The sequence below is a fragment of the Tachypleus tridentatus genome, chromosome 13 (genome assembly GCF_004210375.1).
Source record: "Tachypleus tridentatus isolate NWPU-2018 chromosome 13, ASM421037v1, whole genome shotgun sequence".
NCBI lineage: Eukaryota > Metazoa > Arthropoda > Merostomata > Xiphosura > Limulidae > Tachypleus > Tachypleus tridentatus.
Genome location: NC_134837.1, coordinates 46799254 through 46819818, shown reverse-complemented (window position 1 = coordinate 46819818; position 20565 = coordinate 46799254). Strand labels below are relative to the sequence as shown.

The 20565-nt window shown below is 30.9% G+C and overlaps 1 protein-coding gene across 3 annotated transcripts in view; it reads left to right on the top strand.

The window, feature by feature from the left end:
- The first annotated feature begins 493 nt into the window (after positions 1-493).
- The window catches only part of LOC143238664 (serine/threonine-protein kinase minibrain-like), a 73259-nt gene continuing 53187 nt past the window's right edge, over positions 494-20565 (top strand). The window contains exons 1-3 of one of the 3 annotated variants that reach the window (XM_076479083.1): positions 494-609; positions 5991-6137; positions 13493-13635. In XM_076479083.1, coding sequence (XP_076335198.1) covers positions 13530-13635 — 106 coding nt within the window. In that variant the 5' untranslated portion in view covers positions 494-609; positions 5991-6137; positions 13493-13529. Of the gene's footprint in view, positions 610-5990; positions 6138-11633; positions 11833-13492; positions 13636-20565 lie in introns of those variants that run through there. The other 2 variants (XM_076479082.1, XM_076479084.1) reach the window with 2 other exon arrangements.

The window sequence follows — 20565 nt, the reverse complement described above, 5'->3', positions numbered from 1 at the left end:
TTTATAAAACTTTTTGTCCGTTAAAGTAAATTGTACTTAAAATTATGTTGTTTCATTAAATAAATTTACTTTTGATCACAGTACAAAAATCATTTTGTTTTATTTCATAGATGTTAATTCTGCCGAAATCATACGCAAAAATGTCAGATTCAATAAAATATTAAGCGAGAACTTGCTAATGATATTGGGTGGGAATATGAAATAAAGAAATTTTGCCGAAAATGCTGAACTCTGAAGACAACTTCAGTTAATTTTTAACATATATCACATAATTTACTGTAAAATTTATTTATTATGTTAGTAATATTTATTGCATGTGCGACCCCCCGTATCTACTAATGGCTACCAGAGAAGACTACGTCACGAGATATATATACAACCATATCGCTTGCCAGACACAGGGACCAATGCCCCTATCCATGCGCACATTCTCAAGTCTAATCAAAAACCGTTACTCCAAACGCATGCGTACTAGCGACGTTTATGTGGAAGAGGAGTAGAGAGGTGTAGCCTGCTATCATATCGTATGAACACTATTTACAAGGTTCTTAGTCGAGAGACACTTGTGAACTGTAAGTTACTCTGGAGCGTGTGTCCTAGGTTTTCAAGGTAAGAGATTATGTTATTAAAACTACTTGAATTTTTAAAATAGAAAATACAGTTTTGAATCCATAACGAACTTATCATAATAGGGAAATGCAAAACGAGATAGCTGGAATAGTGTGTCGTGTGACACCAGTTGGTGGTGAGAACGAAGGCTGACTAGTGACGACTGACCAATTACGTTATTCTGTAAATATTAGTGAACCTAAATATAACTATTTTATATATGCGTGTATGTATATTGAAGTAAAACAATATGTTCTTTGCTTTTAAACATCACGTTAAGTTCTGTGTGATAAAGCTTAATATTGATATTTGTTGTCGGCTTTTCTGTCTGGCTTCAGAGATCAGCAGCTAAAGGCGAACACGGGGCATTTTCATGTTAGATTAAGTTATATTTTAGCATTACGTATAAGATGATAATTTACATATGACATCTAATTAAGGAGGATAAATTTTAATGTTAAATATAATATATTTGTCGATAGTTACTTCAATTTGTAAAACTTTAATAATTAATCAAATGTAACTAAAATTAGATTAAAACAAATATTCTGATTAATCACACAATTATGTTTATGCTATGTTACTTTGGTTTGTCATATTTGGATAAAACAAAATCAAAAACTTCGTTTTGTATACATAAAAGGCTCAGCATTTTAATATGTCCCCCCCCTTTAGCCCTCGTCTTGCGAGTTTCTTGTTTCCGAATTCGTACGGAGTTTATATATATATACATACAGCCGGCCAATATCTAATAACAATGCATTACGATCTCTTAATAGCTGGTAATATTTTCGAACACGTTTACTTAAGTTTTCTTTGTTTTCCATTTTGTTATTTAAAAATACATTATGAAAATGCTTCTGTATTCCCTGCATTTAAGTAACATTGGACTGTATCACTCTGATATCTTTAACCAAAGGTGAAAGTTACATTTACATATTTATTCTCATTGTCACAGTTTTACACTTTATAAGCGATTTAGATGAAAAAATAATAATTGCGTGTATTTGATATATCATTTAATCTGTTTGTAACTGTATCAGTTTGCATGTTAAGTGGTATATGATGTTCTGTGAGTATTATTGAAGTGGATGTTATTCGTTCGTTCCCTCAGTAAAGAATATGGTGTAAAATGTCAATTTGCAAAGTATATCGTAGAATACACCCAAAACTTTATTTGGAAGAAACAATTCTAAAATATATTGAAATAATTTTAAATACGAATAAAATAAATTTCATCAAAATACTTTTTATTACTGTAATTATGTAGGTAGTGTATAATTTCTGTATTTCAAATGTTAACGCGCATTGCACCTATTCTGAATACGCTGTCAATTATTGTACTTTGTCAACATGCTTGCCCAGTGTAAGAAATCGGCAAGACAAAGCGCTCAGCTGAACCTTTCATTTGAGTCTAAAAGATCACGGGTAGACGACGGTTGCCATGGTAACCGCCTCTTCGATCATAGAACCTGCAGAGGCCGTGTACATATTCCTGCCTGAGACGGGTGTCGCGCCTGTATAAGTGTATAACTATATAGCTTTGGCTGAACTATGAACTAGAAGTTGGAATTGTTACCGAATAAGTACTGTTATGTCAAGGTAAAAAAAACTCAATTAATAATACAGATCTTGACAAACACGTATAGTCTAATTTACATATTATAACTTGTTTTATTCAACATACGTTTACTTAAAAATATTACGTATATAACCATTTAGCCATTAAAGCTTTCGCAGTACAGAATTGGACGATATTCCTCTGTGAATCGATACATACAGAACTGTTCTGTGAGTTATTTTTTATAAGATAAAAATGTTTCAGATATGTTCTGTTTTCCTTTTTCATGCGCATGTTTGTAGTTAATCACAAAGCTGTACAGTGGGCTATCTCTACTGTGGTCACAACGGGTATCGAAACCCAGTTTTTAGTGATTTGTCTTTAGACTTGCTTATGAATCACGGAGGGTCTTCCTGTTTTGGAAACATACTCTGATTAGGTAAATTCTAAGCTAAATTGTCAACTTACCGTGATGTTAAACATTGCTATATCAACAAGAAAAATTAAACAAATTTGAATTTGGCTTAAATTAAAAGTAAAAAAGATGGCTATAAAAATGTCAACATTTTTATGAAAACTATTATTCATCAATTAACATCTCTTTAAGAGATAGAAGAGTTTTGTTTATTTGTCTTAGAGCAAAGCCACGTGGGGATATCTGCTGCGTTCATTGCGAGGACTTGAATCCCGGATTTTAAGTTAGTGTTTTAAATATGTAAACGTACCGTTATCCCACTGGAGGACAGAAAATACTTGGACCTTCTTAAATCTATAATGACTTAACTGAATACATTATGTTCCTCACGAAGTTATATTAGAATAAAATCATTGAACTGGCTCTAATATTTTCACGAATAGCGAATCATCAAAGCGTGCACCCAAAATAAGCAAATCCTGGTTTATCATATTTATCGTTCTTTTAAAATCTTAATCATTGTATTCAACGTCTCATCCAATGAATAACCGAACTAAGTAATAATATTTATTATTATTATCAATCCAGAGCTATAAATGTATTTATAGTAAAGTTTTTTGCCAAACGAGATGTTTTTTTCCTATTTTTTAAACCGCCCCCACCAAAAATGTCGGCCATTCCAAAGTCTAGATTCTATTACTTCCTGCCAATGCTGATATTGATTGACGAGATTGGTCAAACTACGAAACGGCGCACGGCGGGAAGGAATAGTCAGTGGCTAGACAGTGGATTTGTCTATGATGTGGGATTATTTTCAATACGATATTTTCATATATACCTTACTTTAAAAATATAACGATACTGTAGTTAAGTAACCACTGAGAGGTTTAGATGGCAAAATATATATAATGTTGACAGATTACTTTTCATTAGCATGGCATAATTAAAAGGATATCGCAGAAAACAATCATGTTAGCGAAACAGAAATATTTATGAAAGACATGTTTCGAAATTCAAATATATTAAATATAACGTGATATATTTATATATATCTTATATATGTATATAAATAAGTTGTAAAAGAATACGTACAATAGGATACTGCTCAAGCAGATTTGTATGTGACTGTAACATATTTTTTTATCGCATCTTGGTGTATTAACAAATATATTTCGATTGTGTTCGCTATTCTTTTGTGTTATAAACATATTTTTTGCGGTTATAATTCGCCTGTTATTTCTTGGTAGCGATTTTTAAGCGCAACGTAGATGATGCTGTTGAAGTAGCATGCAGGTATTACATACAGGTGTGAACAAGAGACAATATAGGACTCTTGTTTTAGACAAACGAATATATAATTGTGAAAGTTAGGCGTATCTGTATAAAGCAAATGCAAATTCATTGAGTGTTTGATTCTTCTGGGCCCCCTTTTCTTTCATACTTTCTACTGACCCGTGTAATACATGTATAAAACCATAATGATTTCTAAAATGATTTGTGTTGAATTTAATAACCACTTGTTCATTACTATTACATAATCTTTACGTACTGCTCTACACTGAACTAAGTCGATTAACAAAATAGATAATTAACTTTATATGAAACTTTCTCAGAGTTTACTGTCAGGACACACAGAAAATAATAAAAGGTTTCTAATATAACTGTCAAGGTTGCTTACTTATAAAATTACTGATAGTGCTTGTGCTTGGAAAAATGTTAAGAAACTCCTCATTGTTGTTTAGGTTTACTTGAAATTACTCACCATGTTTTTAACTAATCATCGATTTTCTAATTTGCTGTGTTAAGATTGTTTTTTATTCCTGCTTTAAACTTACTACATTTAAGAATTTTGTTGTTGTTATTTTACACTGCTTTTAGTGAACTCCATGAAATCACTTGAGTAGAGATTGTGAGATGATTTTGAGTAATCCGAAAATCATAGACAACTTGCCTTGAATGAGAATTTTTTTAACGTACAAATAGTAGTTTTAAAATATTGTTGACTTTGTAGATTAATTGATATCAAGTTCGATAAATTCAAGTCCTTTGAAAATCATACAAATAAAAATGCTTTCTACGCAATGCACTTGATATAACTTATAAGTATACCTGTTTCACTGTCTGATACCTTCAACAGTTATTATCCCCTGCTAGTACATCGGTAGGTCTACGGATTTACAACGCTAAAGTTAGGGGTTCAATTCCCCTCGGTGAGGTCAGCAGATAGCCCGATGTTGCTTTGCTATAGGAAAACACACGCACTCACTAATAATTATTTTTTTTACTATTCGTACACCAAGTCTTCACAGTGAATTCAATTCAATTAAGCCTAAAAGAAAGGTTTGGATATAATAATTATTAATATTTAACGGTATCGATAATATATTTCTTCAATATAACTGTTTCAAGTTACAAAAATATGCCCAAGTATACCGTGCCGAAATAAAGGAGTAACTCGCCACCAGGGTTAACCAATAGCATAAATCGATAACTTGATCAATCCTCCTTACTTTGTGATTGCCTAAGCGAAAGCACTTGAAGGTGTACACCTGGATAAAACATATGAAGTTAGCCTCGCGTGTGCATTAAATTTCCCAGCAGTTGGTCTTAGCGAGGAAAATACATAACTAACTGGAAAAATGATTTTGCAAAGTTGCACTTCACTCTTCTTGCTCATTATTATTATAGAATTTCCAATCTAATTCAGGTTAAGTAAACTACAGCCTGTAGAATTTTTTCCATATTAAGTAATGCAAAATTATGATACGTGTTTTGCAATAAAAATCGTATTAAATAATGAAAAACAAATTAATATATAACGTACAAATTGTAATTTTCAATGTTATTCAGTTTCGCAAATGCAAGTAATATAAGTAATATCCATCTGTCACAGCCACAATGGAAATAGGAATATTTCTTCATTTTATTTTCAGATAATAAACTACATATCATGTTACGAGTCGTTTAGCAATGGAGTGTTGTATCCTTTGAGAACTCCGAGTATTTGAACATTTTCGAGAACTGTCTTACAGCTGATAATATAAACTGTTAAATTAACAAATTATTTGTGACATAAACGTAACAAATATTCAGTTTAAAGTAATTTAGCCATTTTTTAAAACGAAGAAACGCGAAATCGTTGTTAAAACTATTAATAAAATGAAAGTAAAGTGAAAATATGCATCAATTATTGATATGATTATTATTTAAAAATATGCGATAGTAAGATTTATTTGTTATAACTCCAGATTGTGACTGAAGAACAAGAAATGAAAACATCGAATAAAATAACATAAAAATTATATCCATATCAAAGATATCTGCGAAAATAATATGCAAACGACGTGTGCGATATTTTATTCCATTGACAGTGGTTAAAATATAGCTTATAAAACATTCTTTCAGGATACAGGATTCAAGTGTCTGAATCAGCAACGTTCTGATTACCACTCAGTGAACGGCCAGTTAGGAATGTGATAGTAACTTCATTGTAGCTAAAATTAATGCTAGCATTGGCAGTTCTAGTGTCAGTTCTATGGGATATTAAAGCAGGTGAGTTAATCAGGTTAAAAAAATGTTTTGCAATATCTGTATATTAATATTAATATACTTTGGTGTTATAACTCATTTGTAATATGCTATGATAACATACCTATCAATTAAGTTCAATTGTTTTAATAATTCTTTTCAAAATATGGTTATTTTACAAAATTTTTGGGACATTTTTTTATAAACGCAAAACCTTAAGATTCTTTGCGCTGATTCTTTGTGGTACTGAAAAGTAGATTATGTAAGTAATAAAAAACAACAACTATGATGGTGTTAAAATGTGCATAATGGTTGTCGCATATTACAAGACTATGATGGTTTTGAGAATTTCATTACTTAAATGATGAAAGATTTTAATGCCATTACAAAAACATGTAATATATGTTGGTATATAAAGCGATAAGGATCCTTAAAGTGATTTCTTTCAAATTTAATAGCCACTTATCCGTTACTTCTACATGATATCTTTGTATTGCTGTGCATTGGAAGTACTTGTTACATTGAACTAAGTAAAATATTACATTGTAAACAAAGCCTGATATGAAGAATAACAAGAAAAGACAATACTTTTTGTTTAACAAGATGTTTATTTAATTAATAGGTACTATGTAAAAAGTATACTACTTGTAAGATGTTAGTGAGATAGGACATATTTATTTTTAGTACCGTTTTATACATCCTTTCAAAATCACACATACTATAATATATATTTGTAAGGGACATTACGCAATCTTATTCAGTGAGTTTTTCATAACTTGTATTCATTCCTTGCATAATCAAGCCTTTAGTCCACAGTTTAGAAATTAAGAAATATTTAAATAGCATTAAAAACCATAGTCCTCCGAGAAATTTGTTTTGCAAATGTTTATCTATTATTGAAATATTTGAGAACAATCCCATATATATATATAATATATATATTTTATCGACTTCATTGATTAATCCCATATATATCTCATCATTATATGCCCAGCTTAATGTGATATTTTTCACCGTGTAACGATTTAAGTTGTAGTTCAGATAATTGTCCCTTTGGTGGACACAGCAGATAGCCCGATGTGGCTTTGCTATAAGAAAATACACACATATTTATATTATAAATATATCATTATATATTTTTCAACAGTTACTTATAACCTCTTTTTCTGACTGTTTCAGATAAAATTCGTGACAGAGAAATAAGTTCGACGTTTATATTACAGGGTTACTCCAGTATTATGAACGATTGAATCCATTAAGTTTAAGCAGTTGTGATTCTTCTATATATATATAATTTGAGTTTGTAACGTAATCTATAACTATAATTTTCTGCTGCTTCGTGAAGCACTATTCTTTTTAAAGATCGCAATGGTAATAGCTTAATGCAAATAATGATAAGACTTAACAATTTCGAAACTTAGTGTTTAATGCATATTGCCACGATAATATCGCCACTTGTAACAATCAGTCACTTACTTAACATGCAATTTCAGATAAATCCAGTACTACTTATATTACTAGAGACGCATTACACTATAAATACATGCATGTCTGTTGTTTTTTACTTTTGTGTCATATTTGAGTCCATGTGAGGCACAGGCTACTTATCTACAGATTATTTAATGTAAATGCATGAAAAAAATGTTTTAAATATATGCATGAATAAATACTAAGTCGTAACATTTCAAGTAACAGTACACTTAAAGCTTACAACTGTCATATTATGTACTGTTTATTTTGAATAGTTTGTTTCTTGAATTTCGCGCAAAGCTGCACGAGGGCTGTATCTACGCTAGTCGTCCCCAATTTAACAATGTAAGACTATAGAGAAGGCAGCTAGTCACCACCAACCATTACCCGCTCTTGAACTACTCTTTTATCAACGAATAATGGGATTGCTGTCACATTATAACGTCCCTACGACTAAATGGGCGAGCATATTTGGTGTAACGGGGATTTAAACCTGTGCCCCTAAGATTCTAGCGCTCTAATCACTTGACCATGCTGGATAGAAACACAGAGTTTAATAATTTCTTGATATCGAAGAAAAATTGATTTATATTTTTCTTAATATACAATTTGTTTTCTTCCTAAATTATATTAATGAAAACATTATAGTTTTTCTTTGTATTCTACAATTTATATACATTTCTCGAAGAAAAACTACACAATTCTAAGGAATGTGAACTTTAGTTTATAATTTTGGAGCTGTTTCAAATTTGCTTTATAACTGTATCTCGGTTAGCTTTACAAAGAAACGAATTAATTTGTCTTGCGTAATTTGATTTAGAAAGAATTTTTTGATCAACAAAGGTCACCAAGTGAATCAGCGCTTTGTTTAGTGGTGTGAAGCACTAAAAAAAGAGGTTGAAGGAGTGAAGATAGCCTATTGTGAATATTTCAGTTAAAACTTAAAAACAAACTTACAGATTTACAGTGTTTCCCTCTGTGGTCTTTGAAACGCATAAATAACAAGCTTTGATTCCTTGGAGCTTGTATTAATATTTCTTGTCATGTTTACTGGGTATAAAACTTGTCAGGAAACATGCATGTTCACGAGAAGCTAATAGAGAAAGCATATTACACTGCTAATACATTTTTTCTTTTCATAAAATCAGAGCAATGCGGACATAATTTAGCATGCTGAAAAAGGCATATTAAGATTGAATTGAAATTCAACTGCCTGTATAAGCAGCTATACATCAGATCTAGACAAACTGTATCAAGTGAAAGTTTTTAAATGGCATCATCCACATCAAACAAGTTACATCAGGAGTACTATGTTCAAGCTAAATACAATATTAAGTGTAGTATAGAGTTTATTTAGGAGTCAATCAAGAATCAATTCAAATTTTCAAGTCTAAGACAATTTTTATCTTATTATGTGTAATTTATCGTTTTAGTTCGTACTTTTTGACAACATTTTGAGCTGTTGATCTTTTAAGCACTGTGTAAATAAATATTATTTCATTTTAAAATTAAAAAAATACTTATATGTTGTCATTGAAGATTTTATACTTATAATGACCAGCCTTTTGTAACTCTCCAAAGCGTATTAGATTAAAATGTAAAGGAGAAGGAAAAAAAAGTCATGGTTAAGTAACCCACAGATTAGAAGTTTCTACAACCTTGACACGATTCGTGCCTTAGTAATGCAACCAAAAATGAGCTTTCTCCATCGAACGTGTGATGAAACATTCTATAAAGATTTCAGTATTCTGTAATATTAGTTTTCATAAAGCTTATGCAGTTTTTGTTTTCGATATTGAGCTAGTTTAAATTGAAACGTTGAATTTTTTTAGGGTTGTTCTGCTAATTTTCCAGTAAAAGGCTCACTTGTCACGTGCTTCGTATTACACGTAATTGAAAAAGATCTATAGATAAGGTTTAAACTTTGTTTTATTTGCCTCTTTTGCATGTTACAAAAAAGTCTCCTTGCTATGAGAAGTACTAGAATAAAAAGAGATGGTACAGTTTAGTGAAATTCACTACCGTTTGTACTTTTGACTTAAAACAATAAAAAATTAAATTAGTACAGGCATAAATAATGAGGATTTATAATTTCACAATACTCCTTTCTCCAAATATTCATAAAATAATGTGTTATTTCCAGTGCCCCTCAGTACCACAACGACATGTCTGCGGATTTACAACATTAGAAATCGGGTTTTGATGCCTCTTGTAGGTAAAGCACAAATAGACAACTGTGTAGCTTAACTTGGACCAAACGTTTTCCAACTATGCAATTAATCTCACTTTGTTAAACTGTATATTCAATATATATATGTTTTGTTTTTCTTTGTTAAATTACCAAATGTATGAGAACACAAACATATAGTTTAAATCACGAGTTTCCCAAATAAGGGCCGAAAGCTAACTGAAGGGGTAATTTCCTTTAATCATTTAAACCATTATACAGTAGGGTCTTTTTTGTCAATCAGTTAGGAGACACTAAAATGACAACATATAAAGAATGCTTAATGTTGAAATTTATACGGTCGTGACGCCAGTTAGACGTGCGCATGCCATGAATCACGAGAAGAATTATGCACTCTTAACATATGAATTTCAAATGAAATAAATACAAATATTTACTACTTTTAATTTTTATTTTATTTTCCCTTGAAAGAGAACACTTTCGGTGACCCTGCGAAAGTACATTTAATATATCCAGTGTTAACAAGATTAATCCAAATGCAATAATGGATTGTGAGAATAAATTTCAGAAAAAAAAATAGATAGAATTACGGTTTCAGTTTCAAAAGTTACTATAATTTAGTAGGGACAAATAATAGCATAGTACATCTTCTCTTTTATATTTTAAAGAAACAATGAATGAAAAAATGATATTTATCAGAATAGTCTTTTGAAGTTCTTTCTCTAACGAGTTCTTTTGATCTTTTGTAAAATTACCAACACTAACAACTGCCAAGGAACTGCTGATGTGTAGTGATATTTGTCTTGTGATGTCTATCCCAGTTCACCATTTTTCATATCACATATAGCGAACTTACACGACAAGTTTAAGGATTCTATTATCTTGCTGTTCTCACCTTCAACTACAAGCAAATATGAAGCTCCAGTTACCATTCTACTACCAGTAGAAGCCTACCAACATGACTTGATTCGTCATTAGCTCTCTGTATTTTCTGAGTGGATTTTTTACTACATTTATTATAAGCTGTTTCCTACAAATTGTTTTACAGGAGCTTACAGCATGTGACTGGATTTGCTTGTGTTTAAAATATATTCATAGTGATTAAGACGCGTTAGTGTGCAATCCGTGAGTGCGCAAGATGTTTGGTGCAAGAGTAATTTCTCTTAGGTTAAAAGCTAACTTGCGTGTAAACAGAAAAGAAAGCACTGTACAGACAGAGGCAGATTAATAAGACTCTAGCGTGCAAATCGCTTCTCCTCCCATGAGAAAAAACTAAACTGTCAAATATTGTTAAGTGTGGCAAAGTAAAGTAACCACATTTGTTGATCGACTGTTTCATATTCATCACTGGCTGTGCCAGTACTTTTGGGCAGGAAGTGAATGCCATTGTTCTCTTAAAGCGTAAGAATGTGATTTATGAGTAAAGGAACGCAATTCCAATAAGAACACTAGAAAAACTAATAGGATGGATTATGACAAACACAAAACATTAATATTTTAACAGGATTTATAACTTACCTGCCATCTAGTGACAAAAATCTAGTTATTGTGCATTTAACTTTTATACACATTTTTTAAAGGGCAGTAGATAAGCACGTTAGAATAGAGTTGCTGCAATCAATGGAACATAACGTCAAGACAGTAATTTTTCCAGGAATTAATCTGGACTTCGCTCATTACTGCTGTATAATTGTAATAAAAATTTAAAATTTCAAAACAGTGAAAAGCGTTAGCGTGAGTACACTAACACGTATGCAGCTTATATAGTTAGAGATTTTTTCTTATTCCGAATAAATGCTTATTAAAGCATAATGAACAAGAAATGCTTCATAATCGGTTTGGAGTAAAGTCAAATGTGACATGCGTGTCGCTTTCATTGTCTGGACGTTATGGCGGCGAAAGTCAAGGCTTCTCGATCAGCTGAGATGGCAAGAGACTCGGTTTATTAGGTGCAGAGATCTGGTAACTCTACGTTCGACAGTCAGGTGTTCGCGTAGTCGTAGAATAGCAGTATGTAAAAGACGGCCTTACTATTTGCTTGTATATATCGATTTAATGAAGGTAAGACTGCTTAGCTGGCAATAAGGAGTTTTATCAAATTAATATTATCAGTACTTTATCGGTATGACTACTGTAGTAGATTTTATGATAAAATATATGATTATACAGCAGATTTTCTTAGTTGTTTTGTATTATGATAGGTACTAAAAGTCTATATATTTAGATTTAGTATACTGTTTTATTATAATGAACTGACCCGTTTGCCCATGACCTTTACAAAAAAACAAACAAACAGAAAGTTAATGTTTGTTTGATAGATAGAATAGTTTGTTGTACTTTACTCATACAACGTGAGCCCAAGGGTTTTATAAGTTGAAACGTGTAGAATGTATCATTGATTTTTTGTGGCTTGTATAAGATCTATCATGAACGAGCTATCCCATATAAATGTGTTTTGAAGTTGGCAAATGTACAAGCATGATATGGATCGGTCAGTTATGTTACGTCAGTGTATATTTACGAGATAGATTGTAGAAGTCTTTTGTCAACAAAAGTGTTTACAGAACTATATTTTACTGTTATGTTATCTCTGTTTTCAAATACACAATAGATCAGGTAGTGCATTAGTCTGTTTAGTACGTAGCAATTCTGTAGTTCGCTGTTGTGTTAGCTAGGTGTAAATGAACATCTGTTCTTAAATATAACTATTGCGCAATAATATGAAGCTGAGTAATGAAGAATAAAACTAATAGGTCATGTATCTGTAGTTTCAGTTCAAGTTTTATGGCATGAAATGTAAAGACAAACAACATTACAATAAGATTTATTTCAAACAAAACACTCCTCTAGTAAACTGTGATAAACGACCACTATTTACTTTGTAACAGTAATAAAATATCGGCCTTCGCAAGTTAAAATTTATTTTATTTTGCATATTTTTCTTGATAATGTTATTTTTTCTTTTGTAGTCTTATTTAAAATTATTTCATAAAATATCAAATCGCATTTACATTTTAATATAGTAAAACAGTTTTATAAATTTATATTCTTCAAATATAGCGCAATAGCTTATTTTAAAATCTTAAATTTCATCTTGGTTATTTTTAGCGATATTCAGATTTATAACAGAACTTCCATCTTGGATAAAGAAAACTTATACAAGGAATATAATTTCTCATTTTCGCTACAGCTTTATACATTTCATTGTGTAACTTGCTTGTTGTGTTGTATTTTTAGTGTCTTTCTCTCTCTTTATATATATATATAGATTGTTAGATAGAAAGGTTTCAAATTGTACTAAAATTGATAAGTTATGTTTCACTCAGCCTGACAGTTTTACGATCTAAGTTCTATCGTGTCATCCGTTAGTAATTTCTATCCCTCCCGCTAGCTTTAATTTCATCACCCAATCTAAGTAGTTAATTGAAAATCTTAAGAATTAGATTCAAGTAATTAATACAACGCGTGCACCGTTGTTTTACTACATTACTGTACTGTAGCAAATAATGCTTATGTGGGATCTTTATTTCTAACAAAAGGAAGTTAGTTGTATATAACTCTGTATTACATGGGTCGTTTTAACACATGTACTTTCTGTTATAATTATAAACCAAGAAAAGTATTTTTTTAAAGTTCTATAAAACTTTTAGGTATTAAACTTCAATAACTGGTTATTGCGAGGAAGTTTATAATTAGTGTTTGTTTTGTTCATGTCACGAAGCGGTGAAGTGTCGACGACTGAGAGAACCTGGAGACCAATGGAGACTGCCGATTCTCAGTCAATGGTCACTGACCAACCAAGCACCGATTGGGAAAAAAGTGAACAAGAAAAAAAATATTTAAATCAAGCTTTTCAAGCCATGGGTGAGTGGTATTTTCTTAAAAAGAAACAAAACAAAAGCAAGTATAATTTCTGCTTAAACGATATTTTACGAGCCAATATTTTGTCTTATAGCAAACTTTGAAAGGGAATAAATGTTTTGATTCGTAATTGATCTGAACAGTATTTTCATGAACATTTAGTATATCATTTTTCTGTTCAGTTGCCTTCGTTATTTATGACAGTATTTGTAAAATAGGCTTGCATATATAACTTTTTATGATTATCGTATTTTGGAATTCTAATGGTAAATAAATATAGTTTAGGTTTTAGTGTTTGCTGTCTACGTCAACATTTAAAATAACCTGCATCATAAAAGGTTAGAGTTCGTTGTTTTCATTTATTTCAAAAGCAAACTTTCCTAACGTTCTGCAATTGAATAAATACAGTAAATGATTTTTACTACTTTAAGAGTAACTTTATTTATTTCATGAACTATTTCACGTACAAAAGTTTCTTAAGTATTATGATAACTATGCAAATAGTTAGAAAACAAAGAACAAAATTATTTAAATCTCGTATACGATAAAATAATTGTTATAAGGCAATACGTACCTTATCTGTCAGTAACATTGTGTTATACCATAGTATTTTATACACTTATTTATAAAAAGAGGGAACATGAACATTGTTATCAAGTAAACTATTTTACTATGATTAATCAATCAATAAATAAACGAATTACCAAAGAAATGGACGTTTTGGATATAGAATAATTGCATCTGTGTTGCTTAAACATGTTGAAATTATAAAAATAAAGATATTAATTTCTTAATAAAACAGAGAGACATCATGATTATGGACTGGTATTTATTTTCTACTCAGGTTTTTTTTTTGCCTTCAGCGCGCGCACACACACACGCACACATATATATGTACAGACACACAATTCGAGAATTGGAAATGTGTATGTATTTCTACGTTTTAAGTTCTCTAATAAATCAATATATTGATTTTACTTGGTAGTATCTGCAATACACACATCGCGCATCAGATACTGCATGGATGGTACTGCTATCACGATGAAAGTAAACGTCACCCTTGCGTTGAATTGTATTTGATGACGTAGACTGGAAATGAGAGCCATCTGTTAGAGAAATCTAATGAGCACGGACTTTGGTTGTAACATGAAGGAAATTGAGTAACTATTGATTGGTTGCGAAAGACTAATAAGCATTTTATTTCACTCTCCAAATAAACAGATACGTGACAGAATATTATGATTAAAGCCATTGGCACAAATGAAGCAACTAAATATAACAATTACCTAAAATTACAAATATAAAGGTCTATTATACGCAGCACGTTGTTTTTCGTGAGATTAATGAAACACTCATAATAAATGGCAAAATTATTCAGCAGTGTCTCATTCGAGAAAGAGTATTCCATTAAAGTGTATTTTTAACATCGGAAAAAACAAAACCTTTGTTCTTGTTTACAGCCACATTAAAATTTTCGTTGAAATAACTAAACATATTATTTACGAATCATTCATGGTTTGTACGTGTTAAAGATGAGGATGGTACATTTTAGTGCGTATTATCCTAGTTGGGCTGGCATGGCCAAGCGTGTTAAGGCGTGCGACTCGTAATCTGAGGGACGCGGGTTCGCATACCCGTCGCACCAAACATGCTCGCCCTTTCAGCCGTGGGGGCGTTATAATGTGACGGTCAATCCAACTATTCGTTGGTAAAAGAGTAGCCCCAGAGATGGCGGTGGGTGGTGATGACTAGCTGCCTTCCCTCTAGTCTTACATTACTAAATTAGGGACGGCTAACACAGATAGACCTCAAGTAGCTTTATGCGAAATTCAAAAACAAACAAACATTATTCCAGGCATCAGTCTTGAAATCTGGAATAGTTTTCATTAATTGTGAGACCTCTTCCTGAATTATTTCAGTCTCGTTGATTCAAAAAGAATGTTTTGTGTTATCAAGTATCAGGTGAAAACTGTTAAAGATGATCGTAAAACAAATAACGCCCAATAATTAGGATGTATTAGTTAATTTAAATATCTTAGTGGATATTTTAATTTTAAATTTTTCAAAGTTTATAGATAACATGCGATTTTATCCTTACTCATGTGCAATATGACTCGCACAAACATTCTCAATAAATTATGTTTTGCATTTGTTATTTATTTTCTGTGTTAATTTACAAATTTCACCTTTAAAAAATATAACTGATAAAAAACGGTATTTTATTGGTCTTCTCCTTTGTCTAAAACTTCGGAAAAATTTGTGCTTCGCCTTGTATATCTTAATCAGTGAAAACTAAACATTGCAAACATATTTGTAGATTTGAAACGTAACGTTATACAATAATCTCGTGCGATGACATCATGAACTTTCCTAAAAATCCCATCTGAGTAAGTAATGACAAATGTTTATGAAATAAATCATTGGTTATAGATATGACACTTAAAGTTGATCTAATAACCTGGTGATAAAACTGAATATTAGAATTAGCGTCCATTATGTGAACAAAATTTATAAAGTCTTTAAATGATACAACAGTAAACAATAGATTACAGACTTAGGTTAAAATAACTTTTTAGCTGCTTTTATGCAATTATTTTTAACATAAGTTTTCTGTATTATTTAAGTTTAGAGTTATGAATACGAGTCGTGAAAAAAACAGAAATGTATTTGTCTACAGTAGTTAACTATACCCATACCATGACCAATAGAAAGGTATAGTTTCGAGCAATTATTTTTGTCATCATCTCAGCCTGGTCGATTAGAAAAATTGCTATTTAATGGAAAGTTTTTATGGTTTTAGGTTTAACGTAAACATGAGTGCACAGGTCAGTTGTTAAGCTGTTTTGTCTCAAACTATATCGAAATGAAAGACTTAACCGACCTTAATTTTGAAGTGATAGACTAGAGAGAAGCCAGCTAGTCAAAATAACCCCTCGCCAAGTTTTGGGATACCCTTCTTAGTGGGATTTAACTGTCACTTTTATAACACACCTATGTGTGTAAAACGATTATTTTTGTTGATAAAGGCACGTCAGCTTGGGAACCTCAGTTTCATAGTCCGACACGCTATCTATTAGGTCGCGCTTAGCCTCGTAACGAACAAGCATTAACAAATATACAAATTAAAAAAAGAAGAAAGCAACACCGAGTTGTTATGATTGGAAGTTGAATGGAATGATAAGAGGTTCAGTAGTGGGCTTAGAGAAACATAAAATGACGTGCAAAGTAGCGTGGATGACTTTTAACAATGCTTGACTGTAATTTGTTAGTTACCTATCTATTAACATCAAACATACGTAGATAATATAATTTCCTGGCGTTATATTGAATATAAAATTTTAATAGATAATATATGTCTTAATATGAAACTACTTCAAACTGTGTTGCAAGTAAAACATCTAGAATTATGAGAGAAGTTCCCTCACTAGTTCAGCACTTAATAATAAACACTTAAGAACTTCAACTTTGATACTCAATCAATATAAGAATTCCCCTCTTCCCCTGGTACAGCGGTAAGTATTCGGATTTACAACGTTAAAATAAGGAGTTTGTTTTCCTTCGGGAGACATGGCAGACAGCCCAAAATGACTTTGCTATAAGAAAAACACACTGTGAGATAGTTTGGAAGTGGGATATATATACCGAATATAAAGCCTATCAAACAGAAACCTTATACTTTTTGTTATTTAAAAAGGTAAACTTTGTGTATATGTTTTGGGTGTTTAATTTATTAGGAATGATCTTTGAATAAGTATAATTTATTGTACATTTCTAAAATATATTCTGCTTTTCTGTCAACTATTCAGTTACAATATGTTATTTCCTTTTCTATAATATTTAATCAAGCAATATCCTTTTCACGGATGAAACATATATTTGTTTAGTTACAATAAGGTGACCAGCTTTAAGTTTTAATATATTTGGATTTGGAAAAATTCAAGACTTAAACACACCAATCCTAAGGTTTAATTAAAATTTAAGAAAAACATTTGAAACAATCCAATAGTTCTTATTTGTTAAGGTAACAAATGTTTTTTATAGATTTCTAGGAACCATTTTACTTTAAAAGCTTTGGTTGCATTGATACGTACTTAATGCATAATTGTGAGGATTGATTTGAAATATCTCCTTTTCACTGAACAAGGGTATTGTTAGTGATTAGTTATTGACTGTCTGAAACATAAACATGTACATCGATCATGTAAACCTATAATGCTTTGAATTCTTCAAGAATTTGTATTTTGGACATATCAGTTATCCATATTTAGAATAAAGATGGATTCAGTTATTACACAGGAAACTTTCATTGGCTGTACATCTAGTAAGGAATGTATTTGATATTTGGCTGGTTTTCATAGCAGTGATATAAATACATCGTTTATAATTTGTAAAACAGATATGAAACTTCAAAGACAGATTAGTGAGTGTATATTTTCACTAACATTATTATTGTTATTATATTGGAGCATATTTTAGTACTCTGCAAATTGATACTTGAAAGATTCGACTTTTCTGTTTTATATTTATTAAGAATTGATATGTGAATGATAACTACTCGACTGTGGGTATTGAATTTTCGGACATCATTGATAAATCATATGTTTACCATATCGGGAAAGATGTAATTTCATCATAGTTCTTAGTATGCATGTTATGCCTGATATGCTTTCTGTGTGGAACACAATGGTGTTTCAATGCATTTTATTAACGTACTTATGATAAATCTTGCAACATAAGTGACAAATGACAGTTTTTATGTATTGTATTTGACCTCTTTGCATGTATAATTGATTTTTAATTAACGTTTTGATTATTAATATAAAATATTTAACAACCTAAAAAATAATTTTCTGTTCTTTTTTCTATTGTATTTGTGGAACGACGTTAAATTTAATCGTATGTATTCAAAAGGAATTTCTGTTCTCAAGCTCCTTTGAGCTTCCCAGGCATCATGGTTGAAGCTAGATGAATCAGTGTTATCATACGTGCACGGGTACTACGGGTAGATGTCGTAATTATGTTTTCCTCGTGTACAGAAACCTCCTTATTCTGCCTTCAGGTAGCTACAGAAGGAGCAGGGGAGAATTGGAAAAGCTCGATCGTCATACCTAGGCCTCTAAAAGTGATGAAAGAACGTTTGTTAGAATGTTTTAACATTCGACATATAATTAAGGGTTAATAAAAGTTATTGTAAACGTTAGAACTCCATAAACGTCAGATGTACTTTTGATTCTTAATTTTAATTTTGCGCATGTAGTATAAGACTAAAGAAATAATGTTCATATTGAATTGTTAAATAATCAAAGTCAGTTGTTGAATACCTATTTATTTTGGTTTTTTTAGCAAACTATTTCTCAGTGTTTAGATCTAATTAAGCATTAATTAAACTTCATTTACAACCCCAGAAAGTACTTCTTTCAATTGAATAAACGAAAATAAAATTCCTAATATTCACTTTTTTGTTCTCTAAATAATAGTCTATAGCTTCATAACTACAAAATGTATTCGTTTATAGTTAAAGATGAAATAAACCCATAAAAGTAAATGTATTGTTATTCAGAACAAATCTAGTAAAGTTCATCCCTACAGTTTATGATATTAAAAATAAGTTTTAATTTTAATGTAGAATTTTCTTTTTTTATTATTACAACATTAGCAGATAACTTGATAAATTTGTCAGGAAAATACATGCATGAGAAACGTTTGTTTCTTACATTTCTTTTCACTTTACTATCAAAAACAAAGCGTTATTATCTATTTATCTTCTATTTCCTTTTCTGTAGCTATCTAAATAAATATATCCTTAAGTTTTAATAATTTGCAATTTCTATAATCAATTTAACATGCTAATCCCAAGACTAGTTTTTCATTCAAAATAGCCTGTTATGAACATTAAACTGATAAAAGAGCAATCTTTTCTTCCTCCACTTGATTTTTAATGTGTTTATTTCAAAATAATCAGTTGTTGTTTTGAATGATGCACAAAGCTACACACTGGGCTATCTGTACTCACCCCACCAGGGTATTGAAACCCGGTTTTTAGCGTTGTAAGTCCGCAGACATTCTGCTGAGCCACTGGGGGGCTGAAAATTATCAGACATCTGCATTTATGTAAATAAAACAATTCCAATGATTCTCAAAAACGCGTACATATTGAAAATTCAAAGAATGTTCTCGCGAGCGAACATTTGAAAATCAGTTAGAAGTATTGCTTAACCTTTAACATTCCTAAATGTTTTGTTTCATACTTTCAAACTTTATTTGTAATCGCAATACCCTAGATCGTCAACGACTGAATCTTAAATGAGTCTAGTACTAGTGAAAATAGTCTATTTTACAGAAAGAATGTAAAAATAAAACATTGTGCTATGAACGAACGTAGTCTGTTTTGACAATGGTAAAAATCTTATATACGTGTGAACAATAAAACCAGTGGCCCAAACAATATATGCTTAAATTTCAAAACGTCGTTGAAAGTTCGCTTCTATTACTGTTTAGAAAATAACAGAAATCAGACACAACATAATGATAAAACACATAAGTTACAGGTAAAATCTAACATTTTATAATTGTGTAAGAATATCACTCATATCAATAACGTATTATTCATGCTGCGAATGAAGAGGTTAAAGAAAACAATTTATAACTCGAAACAGAACAACTTTAGGAATTCAATATTTTACATTATATAATGAGATATGGATAATTTCATTGTAATTACTGATGTGGGTTAATGAGTTGATAAAATATGAAGGTCAAGATGAAACCATCAGCTCCTTTATCTAACTGGTTATCAAGTGAGAAATTCATAAATCATTCGCTATAGATTTACATAGATTTTATTAATTAATATTTAATGATTATTTATAGCTTGTATTTTAGTTATGACGCATCCTCGGAGGCTTGCATGAAAATAAAACAAGCTATTTTTAA